At 48.4% G+C, this 19841-nt stretch overlaps 1 protein-coding gene across 1 annotated transcript; it reads left to right on the forward strand.

Moving 5' to 3' along the window:
- The first annotated feature begins 274 nt into the window (after positions 1-274).
- Positions 275-16092, forward strand: URB2 (URB2 ribosome biogenesis homolog). The gene is made up of 9 exons (XM_063946372.1): positions 275-1104; positions 2090-2266; positions 3149-6434; positions 7729-7889; positions 10244-10354; positions 12376-12618; positions 13230-13320; positions 13619-13758; positions 15707-16092. Exons 1-9 carry the CDS (start codon positions 979-981, stop codon positions 15902-15904), a joined length of 4533 nt encoding a protein of 1510 aa, XP_063802442.1. The 5' UTR covers positions 275-978; the 3' UTR covers positions 15905-16092.
- The last annotated feature ends 3749 nt before the right edge of the window (positions 16093-19841 follow it).

Genomic DNA, 19841 nt, shown 5'->3' on the forward strand with positions numbered 1-19841 from the left:
CCCGGACGCTGCCTGCACACAGATAGCCAGCCCAGAAGTTGCACAATTGCTGCCTGCACACAGATAGGGGGCCCGGACGCTGCCTGCACACAGATAGGCAGCCCAGAAGTTGCACAATTGCTACCTGCACACAGATAGGGGGCCCGGACGCTGCCTGCACACAGATAGGCAGCCCAGAAGTTGCACAATTGCTGCCTGCACACAGGTAGGGGGCCCGGACGCTGCCTGCACACAGATAGCCGGCCCGGACTGCCTGCACACAGATAGCCGGCCCGGACTGCCTGCACACAGATAGCCGGCCCGGACGCTGCCTGCACACAGATAGCCGGCTCGGACGCTGCAGTGCCAGCACTCGGGTACACGGAGTCACACACCTGCAGTGCTACACGGGGGGGAGGGAGCCGCCCGTCACTGCCTGTCATGCGACCAATGAGTCGCTGCACTATCGCTTCCGTGTCAGACGTCAGCGCGGTGCGACTATCGGGCGCGTCACACGCCGGCTGCCGGGTACACTGACCACACGTGGGAGCCGCAGAGCGGAGGGGACCGGGGGCTGACCCGTATCTGCCGCCCTCTGTTACATTGTATCACTGTCCTCCTCCTCGCAATGTATCCCTACTGCCTGTGACTGTCACACTGTAACTCTGCTCCCTCCCCAGAGTGCGGGGCACCGGCGGGTAACGGGGACTGACCCCCTGTATGTTACATTGTATCACTGTGTGACTCTGCCCCGGAGCTCGGGACACCGGCGGGTAACGGGGACTGACCCCCTGTATGTTACATTGTATCACTGTGTGACTCTGCCCCAGAGTGCGGGACACCGGCGGGTAACGGGGACTGACCCCCTGTATGTTACATTGTATCACTGTGTGACTCTGCCCCGGAGCTCGGGACACCGGCGGGTAACGGGGACTGACCCCCTGTATGTTACATTGTATCACTGTGTGACTCTGCCCCGGAGCTCGGGACACCGGGGCCATGGCTGCCATATACTCCGGCCTCCACCTGAAGCTGAGGAACTCTAAGGTGCCCTGGGGTGAGAAGATAAAGCTGGCCCACTTTGCCTGGGTCACTCACCAGTGCTTCATCCCTAACAAGGAGCAGGTCAGTCACCGCAGAGCGCCCTGTCTCCTATATCCCGGCGTGATGTCCTGTATATGTCTCTATAACCCTTCTCTTTCCTGTGAGGAGGCAGCTGCCAGGGCCGCCACCAGGGGGGGACTGCGGGCCCAGATAGAGAGGGGGGGCTGCCCCGCCTTATATCCCCGTGTGATGGCGGTATTACATGCTGAGGAATGTCCTGTATGTGTTTCTATAACCCTTCTCTTTCCTGTGAGGAGGCAGCTGCCAGGGCCGCCACCAGGGGGGGACTGCGGGCCCAGATAGAGAGGGGGGGCCGCCCCGCCTTATATCCCAGTGTGATGGCGGCATTACATGCTGAGGAATGTCCTGTATATGTTTCTATAACCCTTCTCTTTCCTGTGAGGAGGCAGCTGCTAGGGCCGCCACCAGGGGGGGACTGCGGGCCCAGATAGAGAGGGGGGGCTGCCCCGCCTTATATCCCCGTGTGATGGCGGTATTACATGCTGAGGAATGTCCTGTATGTGTTTCTATAACCCTTCTCTTTCCTGTGAGGAGGCAGCTGCCAGGGCCGCCACCAGGGGGGGACTGCGGGCCCAGATAGAGAGGGGGGGCCGCCCCGCCTTATATCCCAGTGTGATGGCGGCATTACATGCTGAGGAATGTCCTGTGTATGTCTCTATAACCCTTCTCTTTCCTGTGAGGAGGCAGCTGCCAGGGCCACCATCAGGGGGGGGATGGCAAGCCCAGACAGAGAGGGCGGCCATCCAATGGTATAGCGAGTTCAGGCTCTCGGTGACTGATGGGAGCGTGGGCTGTAGGGGAGGAGGGGGCAGTAACATAGAGGATAAGTGCAGGCATCCGCTATCATTCCTCAGCGGCACCGTTTCCTATTTTGTCAGTCCCGGGCGCCCTGGAGGCTGCAAGTCCACCCAGAGTGTAACTACTAATAAGCGGCATTGTATTATATGTGTATTGTGAGTCTCTGATGTGTGACCTTGTGTTACAGGTCTTGCTGGACTGGGTCAGCCATGCGCTAGTCGGGCATCACACAAAGAAGATTAATCTGGACGAAGATGTTGAACAGAAACTTTGGGGCTTTCTCGACAGCGTCTTACGCAGCAAGAGGCTACAAAGTCTGGCGGCAGAGGGGAAATCTGTAAAACTGCGCATTGCCGTCGCTCAGGTAATAAACATGAATGGAGAGAGACTTTCTGGTGGGTGCACAGTGTGGCCAGACCGGGGGGCATGGATGGCGCACACAGGACAGGGGCAAATAGCTGTAATCTTAGTTTACTGATTTTTGTTAAATACTGAATGTAGCGAGCGGAGCAGCCCACTTGCAAGGCCAGTAAATATGCGTCGGGAGACGCAGACGCTGGCCCCGCCACCCTAGAAAAATGGCCAAACATTCCCCCATTTTATGGAAATGCAGCCCAGCCGCACCCACTCTCCGTCCACAAATGGTAATCCTACTAATATGTAGATCCTGGTTTGGAATATGGGGGTAATTCAGACCTAATCACTGCTGTGCGTTTCTGCACAGCAGGCGATCAGGTCCAAACTGCGCATGCGTATGCACCGCAATGCACAGGCGTGTTGCACGGGTACAAAGCGGATCGCCACTCAGCGATGGGTTTGTACGACGGATCCGTTTGCACGGGCGATCGCAAGGAGTTTGACAGGAAGAGGGCATTTGTGGGTGTCCATGCGTTTGCAGGGAGGGTTCCTGGCGTCAGTTCCGGTCCCGGACAGGCTGATGTGATCACAGTGGCTGAGTAAGTCCTGCGCTGCGCAGAGACTGCACAAGATCTGTTTGTACAGCTCTGCTACACATGCGATCGCACACTTGCACAGCTAAGATACACTCCCCTGTAGGCGGCGACTATCTGATCGCAGCAGTGCAAAAATTGGCTGCTAGCGATTAGGTCTGAATTAGGCCCAATGTCAAGTTATCTTGCAATATTTTATTTTTATTTTCCAGCAGGCTGCTATAAGGTGCGTTCCCTTGTGGGCAGTGCTCTATTTATTAAAGATGTCACTAACTTTATTTTCTTTTTTATTATAGGTTATGAATGATTTTATCGAAACCTCATCTACAAAAGAGATCCCTCCGGCTGGCATTGGAACGGTTTTAAGCTGTTGCCATGGTGTTTTATCTATGCCCGCCATCGCTTGTGTCTACACAGCCAAATATGAGCTGATGGTAGACCTACTACGTAAGCTATGTACATTAGCTCGCCACTGCTTGGCTTCAGATCAGACCATCACACCTCAAGTATTAAGTGTCCTTCACACATCCTTGATACAATACCTACAAGTACAGAGACAGCAGGGAAACCCCAACAGAGTTTTTACACATGTTCTCGCCCAGCTTTTCCAACCGTGTTTGGTTTTAAAGAATGCTTTGGGCATCCATGTTTTTGGTAAGAATAATAACCGTGAATGCTACAACCTAGTCAAAGACATTGAACGTAACCTAGAATCTGTACTTCATAGTGCTTTCTTCCACGATGATCTTCTGTCATTCTACAAAGAAGAGCTCCTGCCCGAATTGGACAAGTCCGAGAAGAAAAAAGGATCTCTTAGAGGGCTTCTGTCTCCAGCATCGTGCATCACTGCAAAACTGGGAGACGTGACTTTTTGTGACGCGGACACGCACCTTGCAGTTGTAGCCGATTCTCTCCCTCTTTTGTATAAACTGTTTTTAGACTCTTACTGCAAAGATGGAAAAGAATTGGTCTGCTTTCACATGCTTGTCAAACTGTTCACATGTATTCGGTCATCAGTGGCAGTAAAGCGCAAGGGCCCAAAAGCACCTTCTTCAGGCTGGACCATGGGTCTCTCTTCTCTGGAGCAGCTGCTAAACCTTGTTCTCAGCCATAATATTTACAACGTTGCTGTGGACCACATAAGGCACCGTGATGTTCAGTTCCAGTTCTACCGTACTCTAGCGGAAACCCTAGTGGGCCGACCGTGCACCTCTTCGGCTTCTTGGTTCCGTTGCTTGAAAAATTTAAACCTATTAAATCACCTTATAGTTGAACCCGATCTTGAGGACCTATTGTCGCATGCGTGGATCGGTGTAGACCTTTCAGACGCTCCCACCAGTAAAGCACAGGAAGCGTTGATCAGCAGTCTTCTGCAGACCTACACCAAGCTTCGCCAATTTCCAAAACTCTTCAAAGACATTCTAATGGTGATATGTCGAATGGGAGCTGATGAATTAAGAGAACCACCATTTGTTTCTTCAACTGTAAATCTGACGGAATGTCTTGTTCAGCTTCCCCATAATCAAATTTTGGATATTTGGGACATGGTATTGGAGAGGTGTCATGGTTTTATCCTTCCAGACATTAAAGGTAACCCAGATCTTTGCTTAAAATTGTTTTCTGTAAGTTCTATTCTTCATTTCTTGATGTTTAACATGAAGACGTTGGACAATAATACCCCAGTGCCTGTTCTCAAACGCTTCCAAAACCTAATGAAACAAATGGCGGATGAACTGATCTGTCCGTCTCTAGAGCTTCTGAAGGATGTAAATGCAGGTCCTACGTGGCTTCAGAAACTCTGCGATGCTGCCCTCCTTCTTCTCTACACATGGATAGAAGTGGACACCGTCACTACACTGAATTGCAGCAAATATGTATCTCAGCTGAGACCGTCCCTTCCATCTGACTCGAAGATGAAAGGTTGGGACTTCTCGTTGTTCTTCGAAGATAAAGAATGTTGGAGGAAAATCTATGGACTTTGCACTGTATCTAATCCGGTCAGCATGTTCTGCCTCCAGCTTCTCTCCGTTCAGAAGCTGAAACATGTTCTGATGCAGGCTTACTCCCCAAACGAGTATGATCAACTCACTGTTCAAGCAGCTGCGTCCTTGGTTGTTCATTCTGGTAGTTGTCTTACAGTCCCCAAGCATCAGGAGCCTTGGAGTGGAAATGCCTGTGCGGTTAATGTTGCCTGTTTCCCTGTGGCTCGTTGGCACCTTATTGCGTCCAATCTCCTACTCCTCCTTCCGTATCTACCGCAGGACGATATCAACCATATAACAGACTTTCTCCTTGACACAGTGGTGTCGGCGCAAGACGCACCTGACCGCATCTACGATGATTCTTCAGTTACTTTGGAAGACGTATCTGTGAGTTTGCTCCATAGTGACTTGTTTGCGGAGATGCCGTTGTTGCAGTGTGCTTTTATAAACAGTATTATAAAGAAGTGTGCCCTGTTACTGAGAGAGCAAGCTGCCGTAAGGGAGATTCTTCATCTGCTCTCTGCCAAAGACATACATTGGCACGAGGACTCTGTTTCTGCATACAACAAAGCTACGATAAGTTCCAATCCGAAAATCAGCTCCTCGGGTCCTGAATACTCCCCGTGCATGCAGAATCTGCAGAACGCTGGGCTCCGTATATCCTCAATGACCGCAGCTCAGGTCACCGTAAATTTAAGCGAGTCTGATCTGAACGATATCATCGGTGTGATAGAATGTATTTCTGCATTGCAGCCCGACAGTCTGACGCCCACAGACCAGTGTCGCTGCCTTCTCGCGCTGTTGTCCTTGGCCAGTACAAGCGGCCTTCTCAACCTCCGTCTTGCGCACGTGTGCTACAGTCTGATGACGCGCCTCTTAAGTGGGAAACATGCCAATTCTGTATTCAAGCTGCTCTACGCCAGTGACGTAGTAACGATTGTTATGACGGGCATCCAGTCCGCCAAGTGGCGTTTGGCTGACGATGAGAAGGAACGGTGTTGGGCAGAATTTGTCTACGTGATGCAGAGTTTTTTCGAAGCCTTCCTTATGCTGGTCTTCGAGAGAAAACAGAGCCTTGTACTTAATCTAGAGAAACTGGCGACCTTCTTGGTGAATGCTCTTCCCAATGCAGACAGCAAAGACTGGACCTCTAGAGTGGGTCAATTGTTTATTGTTGCACTCAACAGTTTGTGCAACCATTTGGCAGCCTACATCCAGAAACAAAAGGGGGATAGACAGCGGACGGAGGTCTTGTCTTCTCTCTTGCAACAAGTTGTTGTAAAAATGAACGCGGTTGTCCGACAGTGCGTAAAGGCCAGTGAGCCGTGTCAGGTGTTACCTTCATTCCTAGTGTCCTGCACAACCACCCTTCTCGAAGCGGAGCTCAGCTGCCACTCTAGAGACGGCCTCCAGAACGCGGAACTATACAGAAGCTTTTGCTCGCAGATTCTGAGGGAGCTTTGTTACGCCAAGAAGCAGGATGCGTTCCTAAAGTCCGCCTTGCGCTATTTGAAAATGTGCATTGGGGTGAAAGAGATTCACACTGCCCAGGAAACGGTGGTCATCGCTGTCTTCGTCGCTTTGAAGAAACTGCTTGCTAGTAAGTATTTCCTGTTACATTTCTGTCCTTACAGCAGCTGAACTACTGTATGATTAGTGTACCACACAATTGGGGGCGATTCAGTTGTTATTTGGGCACCCGCTGGCAGCAATTATGTTCTGCCGTTTGGGCGCGAATGCAGAGAGCTTGGAGGTGGTGAGCAGAAATGTGCGAAAAGTGTCCCAAATGGGATGTTTTGCGTTGCTGGCAGTATTTTAGTCTGTTTTAGCCACTTGCGCAGCAAATTCTGGTGCTTTTGGGGTGTCGGAAGTAATGAACGCCCACTCAGTCATTTACGGTCACTGCAAATAGCTTTTATCTATCCGGTTCTACTTAGACCAGTGTTTCCTAACGCTGGTCCTCAGGGACCCCTAACAGTGCAGGTTTCCTAGGTCTTATCTCTGTAGCACGTTAAATAATTAGCTCCCACCCTGTGGATCTTTAAAATGTGTCACCTGTGCACCAACTAGGAGATCTGAAAAACATGCACTGTTAATGGTCCCTGAGGAGTTGGGAAACACTGACTTAAGGGCCCCATACATCAAGAGGCCGTTTTCTTGATTCCCCAAACCGCCTAAAAACGCTGATCGACGGCCATCGATGATCAGCGTTCTGTCCAGGAAATCCTTCATGTTAAAATTCCCCTTCTTCAGGTCAGATTCATTGAATCGGGATATTTTTCAACATGTTGAGTATTCCCGATTCCACAACCCGACGTTGAGGGACCAGAGAATTGGGACAGATGTATGGGGGGGTGGGGGAAGCCTTTTAACATTGGAAACAAATGTTTGTTTACTATAGTTTACTAACCTGGTTCATTGATGCAAATCTGATAGTGATGTTTTATAGCTACCCAATGTATATTACCACTGCCAAGGGAACCCTTCTAAGTCTACCACTAAAGTGGCTGCGGAGGGTGGATTTCAGCTGGAGGACCATTCAGACCACGCCGTAATCTCTGGGGGGGCTTCTGATTGGTCGTTCTACTCGCCCACAATGATCTGCTACAAGTTTCATTCAGGGCTGTGAGACCGAACCAGACAAAGTTCCCCCTCCCTGGTTACCATTCACCGGTGCCCTGGGGGCTGCTCTGTTATTGGGGCTCCGGTAAATGACCCCCACGTGTATGGTAAAATATTAGCCAACCTCGGATTGCTGCTTTAAAGGATACATTAACACCTGAGAATGTAAATGCAATTTGTGTCCATAGGGCTCTAACACTATAAAGAAACTTCTTGTGTACTATTGTTTGTATATACGTTGTAACTTGCTGTACGCTCTGTTCATGTCTGAGGTGCCAGGACGGACAGCGAGTTTGTGCAGAGTGCAGAAGTACAGATAAATGACTTATTTACTCAGATGGCGGAGAACTGTAGCTGTGAGGAGTTCTGCACTATAATGAAAGCTACCTTGTACGGCCTCGAAGTTTCCAACTTGTGGAAGAACAACTATAAGGTTGGTTTATTTATTTAGAAAGTGAGGGGGTAGCGAGAGATACACATTAGACATGATTTGGTGCACAAAAATCATGAAACATGTTTCTTCGTCAGGGTCCATAGGCTCCACAGGATTTACCATGGGGTATAGGTGGTTTGGAGAGAACCAGGCACCAAACCGTTAAACTTTCAGATCCCAGAATGCACTGGGCCTTCCTCATATCATGAAACGTGTGTTCTGTATGTATATACTAGTGATGTGCACCGGAAGTTTTTCGGGTTTTGGATTCGATTCGGACGCGTTTTGGCAAAACCTCCCTGAAATTTTTTTGTCGGATTCGGGTGTGTTTTGGATTCGGGTGTTTTTTTACAAAAACCCCTAAAAAACAGCTTAAATCCTAGAATTTGGGGGTAATTTTGATCCCATAGTATTATTAACCTCAATAACCATAATTTCCACTCATTTCCAGTCTATTCTGAGCACCTCACAATACTATTTTTAGTCCTAAAATTTGCACCAAGGTCGCTGGATGACCAAGCTAAGCGATCCAAGTGGCCGACACAAACACCTGGCCTATCTAGGAGTGGCACTGCAGTGTCAGACAGGATGGCAGATTTAAAAAATAGTCCCTAAACAGAACATGATGCAAAGAAAAAAAGAGGTGCACCGAGGTTGCTGGATGGCTAAGCTAAGCGACCCAAGTGGCCGACACAAACACCTGGCCCATCTAGGAGTGGCACTGCAGTGTCAGACAGGATGGCAGATTTAAAAAATAGTCCCCAAACAGCACATGATGCAAAGAAAAAAAAGAGGTGCAATGAGGTAGCTGTGTGACTAAGCTAAGCGACCCAAGTGGCCGACACAAACACCTGGCCCATCTAGGAGTGGCACTGCAGTTTTCTAGCGAGAGGATGAGTGCTTCCATCCTCATGTGAATCTGAACCACTAGCCATGAACATAGGCCAGGGCCTCAGCCGTTCCTTGCCACTCCGTGTCGTAAATGGCATATTGGCAAGTTTACGCTTCTCATCAGACGCTTTTAATTTTGATTTTTGGGTCATTTTACTGAACTTTTGTAGTATACTTGACGACACAGAGGTAGAGCAATGGACTACTGTACCGTACTGCTATATATATATATATATACTGGTGGTCACAGCAACATTCTGCACTGTCCCCTCCTACTATATACTGCGCACAACTAAAATGCAGCACAGGTATGGATGGATAGTATACTTGATGACACAGAGGTAGAGCAATGGACTACTGTACCGTACTGCTTTATGTATACTGGTGGTCAGCAAAATTATGCACTGTACTCCTATATACTACAATGCAGCACAGATATGGAGCGTTTTCAGGCAGAGAACGTAGATATTTGCAGCACACTGAGCACAGATATTTGCAGCACACTGAGCACAGATTTGCAGAACACTGAGCACAGATATTTGCAGCACACTGAGCACAGAAACTGAGAGAACGCTGCACGTCCTCTCGCTATCATCTCCAATGCACGAGTGAAAATGGCGGCGACGCGCGGCTCCTTATATAGAATACGAATCTCGCGAGAATCCGACAGCGGGATGATGACGTTCGGGCGCGCTCAGGTTAACCGAGCAAGGCGGGAGGATCCGAGTCTGCCTCGGAACCGTGTAAATTGGGTGAAGTTCGGGGGGGTTCGGATCCCGAGGAACCGAACCTGCTCATCACTAGTGTATACATTTACCCAGACAAATCAATAAATAGGCAAAAAAGCACAAATCCCACAACTGGGGCAGTGAATACCTCTGCCGTGTCCTGTACAACAAAGGTTTTTTGATAACGGCGGTGTGATGTTGGAGCACTTTGGAGGTAATTCCGAGTTGATCGCATCATCAAGTTTGTTAGCAGTTGGGCAAAACCATGTGCACTGCAGGGGAGGCAGATATAACATGTGCAGAGAGAGTTCGATTTGGGTGGGTTATATTGTTTCTGTGCAGGGTAAATACTGGCTGCTTTATTTTTACACTGCAATTTAGATTTCAGTTTGAACACACCCCACCCAAATCCAGCTCTCTCTGCACGTTACATCTGCCCCACCTGCAGTGCAAATGGTTTTGCCCAACTGCTAACAAATTTGCTGCTGCGATCAACTCGGAATTACCCCCTTTATTTCACCATTTTACTTATTTAACCCCAATGGATGTTTTACGTTTTTTATAAGGTATTATGCTACATGCGTTTTCTGTCTTTTTTTATTTAGTTATTTTTTTATTATGTATTCATACGCGATTCCTACTGTAAGAAATTGCTGGACACATAGTAATGTCCTCGTTTGGAAAGATGGTTGTCTGATGCGCTATTTTCACGCCGGTGGTTGTTGTGTTTTGCAGGAACTATTTGCCAGCATCACACTGACCAAACTGCTACTTAATTGTCCGTTAACGGAAGACAAAAGGAAATTGTTCTGGTGCACGGCGTCTCAGATTACAACCGCACTAGTGGTAGGTGTCAAACGTTTTCATAATCCAGTGTCCAAATACTTTCCTGTGAAATAACATTTAAATATATTGATATAATATCATAAAATGTAGAAACAAATCAGTGCAGGTTCTGTCCATAGCGAAGAACAAACGCAGGCACTTGGAATGCAGAAAGAGTAACCCGTCACTGGCCCAGATTGGCTGTTATTCCTCCACCATCCAATCTGGGTTTAGAGGGGGGTCAGCATTAAGTAGTTAAAACTATTGAAGCTCAAACTGCTTCTCAGGGTCCTGTTCACGTTGCTGCAGTCTCCGGAGACCGCGTTGGGTGACCTGGGGGTGCGGTAGAGCAGAATAGCGGTAAGCTACAGACCGGAGCCAGCTCTCCAGTCTGCGGTTCTCATGGTGGCTATTCCAGAGAGTGCAGTTTTCTGCCGCCTCCCCTTTTTATCGTAGATTTAAATTTTGTTCCGTTTATTGTCATTTAAATTTGGTGCCGCTTTTTATGGCAGCCTCCATCAGCAGTATTGGGCTGACTGCAGAGATGTTGGGGTTCATCATGTGCATTCTGGGCTCTGTAGTCCTACTCTCAGACTTATGCTACACCTTGAGCTTCTGAACCCAGCTGTGCGGTTTCTTTATCAGCAGGCAGAACAGCTCAGCCAGCGGAGCCGCAGTTTCTGGCTGCAGTGCGCTGGGTCCACACTGTAACTAGCACATTCCCCTGTGTAGGCTCTCCCCACCTAATGATGGCTGCCCAGGCTGCGTAAGTCAGCGTCTGTACAGGACGAGCATTCTCATAAAAGAATAAAAATACAGGACAATAGAATCGCTGGTGCTTCCCATGGGGTATCCGGTCTTTAAGTCGACCCTGTCTAGGTCGACAGTCATTTGGCCGACCGCTGAAGTCGACAGTAAGTAGATCGATACAGAAGGTAGACAGGTATGGGAGGTCGACATGGGCGAGATCGACAGTTTTTTTTTTGGGGGGGGGGGATTGCTGGACCTGTTCACACCTCAAGTGGGCATTGAGTTGGTTATAAACCTTGTAGCGAGCCACCGCGCCCGATGCATGGCGAGCAAACGCATTTCAGTGGTCGGCGGTCCCAGATAAAAATGTTGGTCAAGAAATATCAACTCCCCCCCCCAAAAAAAGTGTCGACCTAATGACCATGGCTATACAGACGGTGCAGTTGCAAATGAAATCACAGCACAAGCGCCCGTCACTGTGCTGGGGGCGGGTGGGACAGAGCTGAAGGGGAGCTGCGCGGTCCCCTGGGGCTCTGGCTCTGCTCGGTAAACTGGTTTAGTCTGCGTCCCTGTTTGCCTATAGCCGACATCAGCAGGTCAGTAGGTGAGGGCCACAGGCTTCTTTACATAGTGCTGTTCAGAGATCCGGTCACTGGCCTTGCAAGAGGAGACTGCTTTACTTGCAGTACACAGCTAGCAGCACACGTAGCCCTGGTTTGGCACTGATATCTGTATTTGTAGCATTAAAAAGGCAATTACACATTTTTATACCGTAATCAATATATATTCTATTAGAGAAAATCCGTTCTATTAAAAGCTGTGAAAACAAATACAGTATGTGAAATATTATTTGCTGGGTCCTTTAACACTCCCTCCCAATTGCATGGTACATCCCGCCCACTATGAGCTGCCATTCCAGCCTTCTACTATGCATTATAGGCGATTATCACAATAGTTTTATAATAAGATGCACATTAATAGGTTTTTATTTGCGGTTTAAATAATAACTGTGCATGGTGTCTAGTAATGAGATTAGATATGGTGTATGCCGCACAATGCCATAAAACACACAAACCACCGTGCATGACGCCGAGATCGTGGGCTATTTGGAGTAGAGCTTGCATGTAATTACGTGCGCGCTCAGGGACGGCATAGATGTACACAGCTCTGCACATCGGCAGATATCTACGTTTAGTTCCGTGCACGCAATGCAGGTGCAATTACCGCCGACTTGCGTTCATCTCTGCATGTCTAGAAAGAGTCTAACCTATTTGTGTGTTCTCCTTCCGCAGACGCTCTGCACAGAAGTGTGCAAGGACCGCTCACTGCTCACCAGCATTGCCGTGCCAGTGCTAGACACTATCGCCTTGTTATTAAGACGGGGAGAAATGGATCTGCTGAATCCGCACCACGTTACGCTCTCATTCAGCCCAGTTTTAACGGTGCCGCTCGATCACTTGAAGGCTGAAGAATATTACAGCGTGTTCCTGGCGATACATGAAGTGCTGTTCTCTTGTCTACAGTGTCATCCCAAGGTACCCTCACGTTCTACAAGAACATTTTTTTTTTTATGTTTGCTTAGATATTTTTATTTTTAAACTTTTGTTTTATGAATCTACCGATCACCTGATGGCCTTAATCCAACCTGAGGCTCTGCAAGTGACAGGACCAACCCACTTGGATGGTGGTGTCCTGCTCACACCACTGCTAGTTAAGCTACTGCTATTGTTTTTGTGCCGACGGGAGCTTGTGAACTGCTGACTTGCTAATGCTGTCGGTGGGCACGAGTGGAGGGGAGGAATACATCTATCAGAGTGAAATGGCGCTCTGGAAAACGGCAGGATGGATTTTTGAGTCTATAAAACGTACCGGGCGTGACAGCCATTTTTTTTTTTTATTAATATAATCAGAAACCTTTTATCTAATTATTTTCGCTGTTCCTTCTTTCACTATTTGTATTGAGAAGTTTGCAGTACATAGTACTCTTCTATATCGCAGTAGTGACATTTGTAGTTTTTATGTGTAGTTGTATGTGAAGCACCAGTTCTGTGTTCATCCTGGTCTCGGTTGTTTTGCAGTACTTTTTATATTTATTATATTTCTTTTTCCCCTCTTCTTTGTGTGTTTTATCCTATGCCGCCTGAAGGTGATGCTGAAAGCAGTTGCAACATTTTTGAACATTTTTCACCGGCTGGTTTCATCCGTCATGCACGAGGGACGTCAGAAAGGAGAGAAAGGTAATTGTCATACTAATATTCCGCACCTGTCATTCACCGGCTCGCTAGCAGAACCGATCCGTTCCCCTGTCGCTCTCCTCCTGTCCTGTTTCTTACCTAGCTCTCCCCATTGCCCCCTTTCTTCATCTTTCTCTTACGTTTCCCCATCTATTTCTCCCTGTTGCTTATGTCTGGATTTTCCACCGGCCCTGACCAAACTTGGAGGTCAATTGTAATCCGTCTTATTGAGTAATCATCACTTCCACATATTCCGTGAGTTGTAGCCACATATATATTTCATTTGCTTGTTCTTTTATAGGTGCCGCTAATGAATCGGAGACGATACTAAAATGTGCACAACTAGTGGAACGGATGTACACTCACATTGCTGCAAAAACCGAGGAGTTCACTGTGTTTTCCACTTCTATTGTTTCCCAATATGTACACGAGCTGCAGAAGGTAAAGTATACCCATTGTCTCACACTGTACACACTGGCTGCGGACGGTGGGCCCATTGTCTCACACTGTACACACTCGCTGCAGAAGATAGGCCCATTGTCTCACACAGTGCACACACGCTGCGGGAGGTAGACCCATTGTCTCACACTGTGCACACTCGCTGCGTAAGGTAGGTCCATTGTCTCACACTGTACACACTCGCTGCAGAAGATAGGCCCATTGTCTCACACAGTGCACACTCGCTGCGGGAGGTAGACCCATTGTCTCACACTGTGCACACTCGCTGCGTAAGGTAGGTCCATTGTCTCACACTGTACACACTCGCTGCAGAAGATAGGCCCATTGTCTCACACAGTGCACACTCGCTGCGGGAGGTAGACCCATTGTCTCACACTGTGCACACTCGCTGCGTAAGGTAGGTCCATTGTCTCACACTGTGCACACGCACTGCGGAAGGTAGGCCCATTGTCTCACACAGTGCACACTCGCTGCGGGAGGTAGACCCATTGTCTCACACTGTGCACACTCGCTGCGTAAGGTAGGCCCATTGTTTCACACTGTGCACACGCGCTGCGTAAGGTAGGTCCATTGTTTCACACTGTGCACACGCGCTGCGTAAGTAGGTCCATTGTCTCACACTGTGCACACTCGCTGCGTAAGGTAGGTCCATTGTCTCACACTGTGCACACGCGCTGCGGCAGGTAGGCCCATTGTCTCACACTGTGCACACGCGCTGCGGCAGGTAGGCCCATTGTCTCACACTGTGCACACGCGCTGCGGAAGGTAGGCCCATTGTCTCACACAGTGCACACTCGCTGCGTAAGGTAGGTCCATTGTCTCACACTGTGCACACCCGCTGCGGCAGGTAGGCCCATTGTCTCACACTGTGCACACGCGCTGCGGAAGGTAATAATAATAATAATAATAATAATTTTATTTATATAGCGCTCTTTCTCCAACAGGACTCAAGGCGCTTTACAGTCATCAAAAACAATGCACATGATACAGAGGATTTGAGTAATACAACAATAGACAAGCAACACAGACATAAAAGAAAAATCTTAAGCCCACAGAAAGCATAACGCAGGATTGGTGCAGGCATTTTGGGTAATAACTTCCAAGGGTTGTGTATTCCACCCTTATAGGTACCAGGTGCAGCAGCCATCTTGGGCGCTAAGCGTAGGATTACCCAGGGTGGAATAGTCTACCCCTAGAAGAGATGACACAAAATGGGGGTGATTTCAGAGTCCTACAGTTTAGAGTAGGGTTCCAACAAAACCACAAGGTCCATGTATTTTTCATCCCATCCACAAGTGTACCATATGGGGCCGCCATGTTAGGTGCACTTTGAAGGTTACACTGTGGGAGGTGAGCCATACAAGGGCCAAGTTCATATATGGGAAAACTGATGCTTATGTAGTAGTATGATGTACCCTGCATGTAGGGCACAATGGAAAGGTGTGCAATCAGTGGAGGTAAACATTACAGGAAAAACACGTGGTGGGTTGGAAGCGAGCAATGGAGAGAAAAAAAAAAAAAAAACACAATAGCAGGTAACTAGTGGCAGAAGTAGGAGTGGGATAACATTTTGATCAGATCTTCGTTCGGGTGGGTAGGAGAATGAGGGGGGCATACTCAGACGCAATGTAGGCCCATTGTGATGCAGGGCCAGTAAGTCACGTCCCAGTGCTGGGCGACGGGGTTTGCACTGGGTGGAGCCCCGACAAATAAAGCTGTGGGAGAATACTGCACCTGGAGGCACCCCAGGATGCTCCAACATGGCGCTTCAAGATTAGCCCCTCCCTTTTATACGCCTGTGATTGACTAATACATTTTGTTACTTATGCGTGCAAATGCATCAGAACTAGATTCAGAATCGCAGGAGCGGAATGTGCAGCGCTAAAGAATGAAAACCTTATAATGATTTAAGAAGTCCCTTCTCATCTAGGTGACGCTTCAGCCTGCCGTAAAGAAGCATCTGACACAAGGAATCTTTCACATAATGGACCTTTGCATCGATCGTGATATCAAGTTCTTAAATGCGTCCTTACAGATGGAAGTGAGAGAAGTGTTCAAAGAACTGTACCACGAGTATACCAGCCAGCACAAAGCGAGGGACCGAGGAGAAGAGAAATATACAGCGTAATAATGGGGATTATTTTATGTATGTAACAAGCGAGTGCCAGGTCTTTCTGACGCTAACCCGTACTATGCCAGATCCTTCAGATGTGCGTCCTCCCCGATCTTATCGTCGTTTGGCAATAAACTTCTTGGATGCACAAAATCCTTCTGCAAGAATGTATTAAAATAACTTGTGTGACGTCCAATCACAAATGCGTATAGTTATCGCGTTGGCATTTATTGGTTCTGAACACTCGTTCTCAGGCTCAAACACAATGATTTGTTTCACCCTGGAATATGCTGGCCATACATTGTGTCCATACCTGCTTTATGTGTATACTAATAGACTTTCTAGCGCAGTGAACATACGGAAAGCACTCGTTAAACATTCTGCTGAAGGGAAATGGGGGTAATTTGTTAGCAGTTGGGCAAAACCATGTGCACTGCAGGTGGGGCAGATGTAACGTGCAGAGAGAGTTAGATTTGGGTGGGTTATATTGTTTCTGTGCAGGGTAAATACTAGAGATGAGCGCCTGAAATTTTTCGGGTTTTGTGTTTTGGTTTTGGGTTCGGTTCCGCGGCCGTGTTTTGGGTTCGAACGCGTTTTGGCAAAACCTCACCGAATTTTTTTTGTCGGATTCGGGTGTGTTTTGGATTCGGGTGTTTTTTTCAAAAAACACTAAAAAACAGCTTAAATCATAGAATTTGGGGGTCATTTTGATCCCAAAGTATTATTAACCTCAAAAACCATAATTTACACTCATTTTCAGTCTATTCTGAATACCTCACACCTCACAATATTATTTTTAGTCCTAAAATTTGCACCGAGGTCGCTGTGTGAGTAAGATAAGCGACCCTAGTGGCCGACACAAACACCGGGCCCATCTAGGAGTGGCACTGCAGTGTCACGCAGGATGTCCCTTCCAAAAAACCCTCCCCAAACAGCACATGACGCAAAGAAAAAAAGAGGCGCAATGAGGTAGCTGTGTGAGTAAGATTAGCGACCCTAGTGGCCGACACAAACACCGGGCACATCTAGGAGTGGCACTGCAGTGTCACGCAGGATGTCCCTTCCAAAAAACCCTCCCCAAACAGCACATGACGCAAAGAAAAAAAGAGGCGCAATGAGGTAGCTGTGTGAGTAAGATTAGCGACCCTAGTGGCCGACACAAACACCGGGCCCATCTAGGAGTGGCACTGCAGTGTCACGCAGGGTGTCCCTTCCAAAAAACCCACCCCAATCAGCACATGATGCAAAGAAAAAGAAAAGAAAAAAGAGGTGCAAGATGGAATTATCCTTGGGCCCTCCCACCCACCCTTATGTTGTATAAACAAAACAGGACATGCACACTTTAACCAACCCATCATTTCAGTGACAGGGTCTGCCACACGACTGTGACTGATATGACGGGTTGGTTTGGACCCCCCCCAAAAAAGAAGCAATTAATCTCTCCTTGCACAAACTGGCTCTACAGAGGCAAGATGTCCACCTCATCTTCACCCTCCGATATATCACCGTGTACATCCCCCTCCTCACAGATTATCAATTCGTCCCCACTGGAATCCACCATCTCAGCTCCCTGTGTACTTTGTGGAGGCAATTGCTGCTGGTCAATGTCTCCGCGGAGGAATTGATTATAATTCATTTTAATGAACATCATCTTCTCCACATTTTCTGGATGTAACCTCGTACGCCGATTGCTGACAAGGTGAGCGGCGGCACTAAACACTCTTTCGGAGTACACACTTGTGGGAGGGCAACTTAGGTAGAATAAAGCCAGTTTGTGCAAGGGCCTCCAAATTGCCTCTTTTTCCTGCCAGTATAAGTACGGACTGTGTGACGTGCCTACTTGGATGCGGTCACTCATATAATCCTCCACCATTCTATCAATGTTGAGAGAATCATATGCAGTGACAGTAGACGACATGTCCGTAATCGTTGTCAGGTCCTTCAGTCCGGACCAGATGTCAGCATCAGCAGTCGCTCCAGACTGCCCTGCATCACCGCCAGCGGGTGGGCTCGGAATTCTGAGCCTTTTCCTCGCACCCCCAGTTGCGGGAGAATGTGAAGGAGGAGATGTTGACAGGTCGCGTTCCGCTTGACTTGACAATTTTGTCACCAGCAGGTCTTTCAACCCCAGCAGACCTGTGTCTGCCGGAAAGAGAGATCCAAGGTAGGCTTTAAATCTAGGATCGAGCACGGTGGCCAAAATGTAGTGCTCTGATTTCAACAGATTGACCACCCGTGAATCCTTGTTAAGCGAATTAAGGGCTGCATCCACAAGTCCCACATGCCTAGCGGAATCGCTCCGTGTTAGCTCCTCCTTCAATGCCTCCAGCTTCTTCTGCAAAAGCCTGATGAGGGGAATGACCTGACTCAGGCTGGCAGTGTCTGAACTGACTTCACGTGTGGCAAGTTCAAAGGGCATCAGAACCTTGCACAACGTTGAAATCATTCTCCACTGCACTTGAGACAGGTGCATTCCACCTACTATATCGTGCTCAATTGTATAGGCTTGAATGGCCTTTTGCTGCTCCTCCAACCTCTGAAGCATATAGAGGGTTGAATTCCACCTCGTTACCACTTCTTGCTTCAGATGATGGCAGGGCAGGTTCAGTAGTTTTTGGTGGTGCTCCAGTTTTCTGTACGTGGTGCCTGTACGCCGAAAGTGTCCCGCAATTCTTCTGGCCACCGACAGCATCTCTTGCACGGCCCTGTCGTTTTTTAAAAAATTCTGCACCACCAAATTCAAGGTATGTGCAAAACATGGGACGTGCTGGAATTGGCCCAGATTTAATGCACACACAATATTGCTGGCGTTGTCCGATGCCACAAATCCACAGGAGAGTCCAATTGGGGTAAGCCATTCCGCGATGATCTTCCTCAGTTGCCGTAAGAGGTTTTCAGCTGTGTGCGTATTCTGGAAAGCGGTGATACAAAGCGTAGCCTGCCTAGGAAAGAGTTGGCGTTTGCGAGATGCTGCTACTGGTGCCGCCGCTGCTGTTCTTGCGGCGGGAGTCCATACATCTACCCAGTGGGCTGTCACAGTCATATAGTCCTGACCCTGCCCTGCTCCACTTGTCCACATGTCCGTGGTTAAGTGGACATTGGGTACAGCTGCATTTTTTAGGACACTGGTGACTCTTTTTCTGAGGTCTGTGTACATTTTCGGTATCGCCTGCCTAGAGAAATGGAACCTAGATGGTATTTGGTACCGGGGACACAGTACCTCCAACAAGTCTCTAGTTGGCTCTGCAGTAATGATGGATACCGGAACCACGTTTCTCACCACCCAGGATGCCAAGGCCTCAGTTATCCGCTTTGCAGTAGGATGACTGCTGTGATATTTCATCTTCCTCGCAAAGGACTGTTGAACAGTCAATTGCTTACTGGAAGTAGTACAAGTGGGCTTACGACTTCCCCTCTGGGATGACCATCGACTCCCAGCGGCAACAACAGCAGCGCCAGCAGCAGTAGGCGTTACACGCAAGGATGCATCGGAGGAATCCCAGGCAGGAGAGGACTCGTCAGACTTGCCAGTGACATGGCCTGCAGGACTATTGGCATTCCTGGGGAAGGAGGAAATTGACACTGAGGGAGTTGGTGGGGTGGTTTGCGTGAGCTTGGTTACAAGAGGAAGGGATTTACTGGTCAGTGGACTGCTTCCGCTGTCACCCAAAGTTTTTGAACTTGTCACTGACTTATTATGAATGCGCTGCAGGTGACGTATAAGGGAGGATGTTCCGAGGTGGTTAACGTCCTTACCCCTACTTATTACAGCTTGACAAAGGGAACACACGGCTTGACACCTGTTGTCCGCATTTGTGGTGAAATACCTCCACACCGAAGAGCTGATTTTTTTGGTATTTTCACCTGGCATGTCAACGGCCATATTCCTCCCACGGACAACAGGTGTCTCCCCGGGTGCCTGACTTAAACAAACCACCTCACCATCAGAATC

The sequence above is a fragment of the Pseudophryne corroboree genome, chromosome 11, assembly GCF_028390025.1.
Source record: "Pseudophryne corroboree isolate aPseCor3 chromosome 11, aPseCor3.hap2, whole genome shotgun sequence".
In the NCBI taxonomy this organism is placed as follows: Eukaryota; Metazoa; Chordata; class Amphibia; order Anura; family Myobatrachidae; genus Pseudophryne; species Pseudophryne corroboree.

What these genes read in the sequence shown, in the direction of transcription:
- URB2 (XM_063946372.1), top strand. Translation starts at nt 979, where the DNA reads ATGGCTGCCATATACTCCGGCCTCCACCTGAAGCTGAGGAACTCTAAG. An exon ending in TTTGAAGAAACTGCTTGCTA is followed by an intron (nt 6,435 to 7,728) that starts GTAAGTATTTCC and finishes TTCATGTCTGAG; the next exon opens with GTGCCAGGACGGACAGCGAG. An exon ending in ACGTCAGAAAGGAGAGAAAG is followed by an intron (nt 13,321 to 13,618) that starts GTAATTGTCATA and finishes GTTCTTTTATAG; the next exon opens with GTGCCGCTAATGAATCGGAG.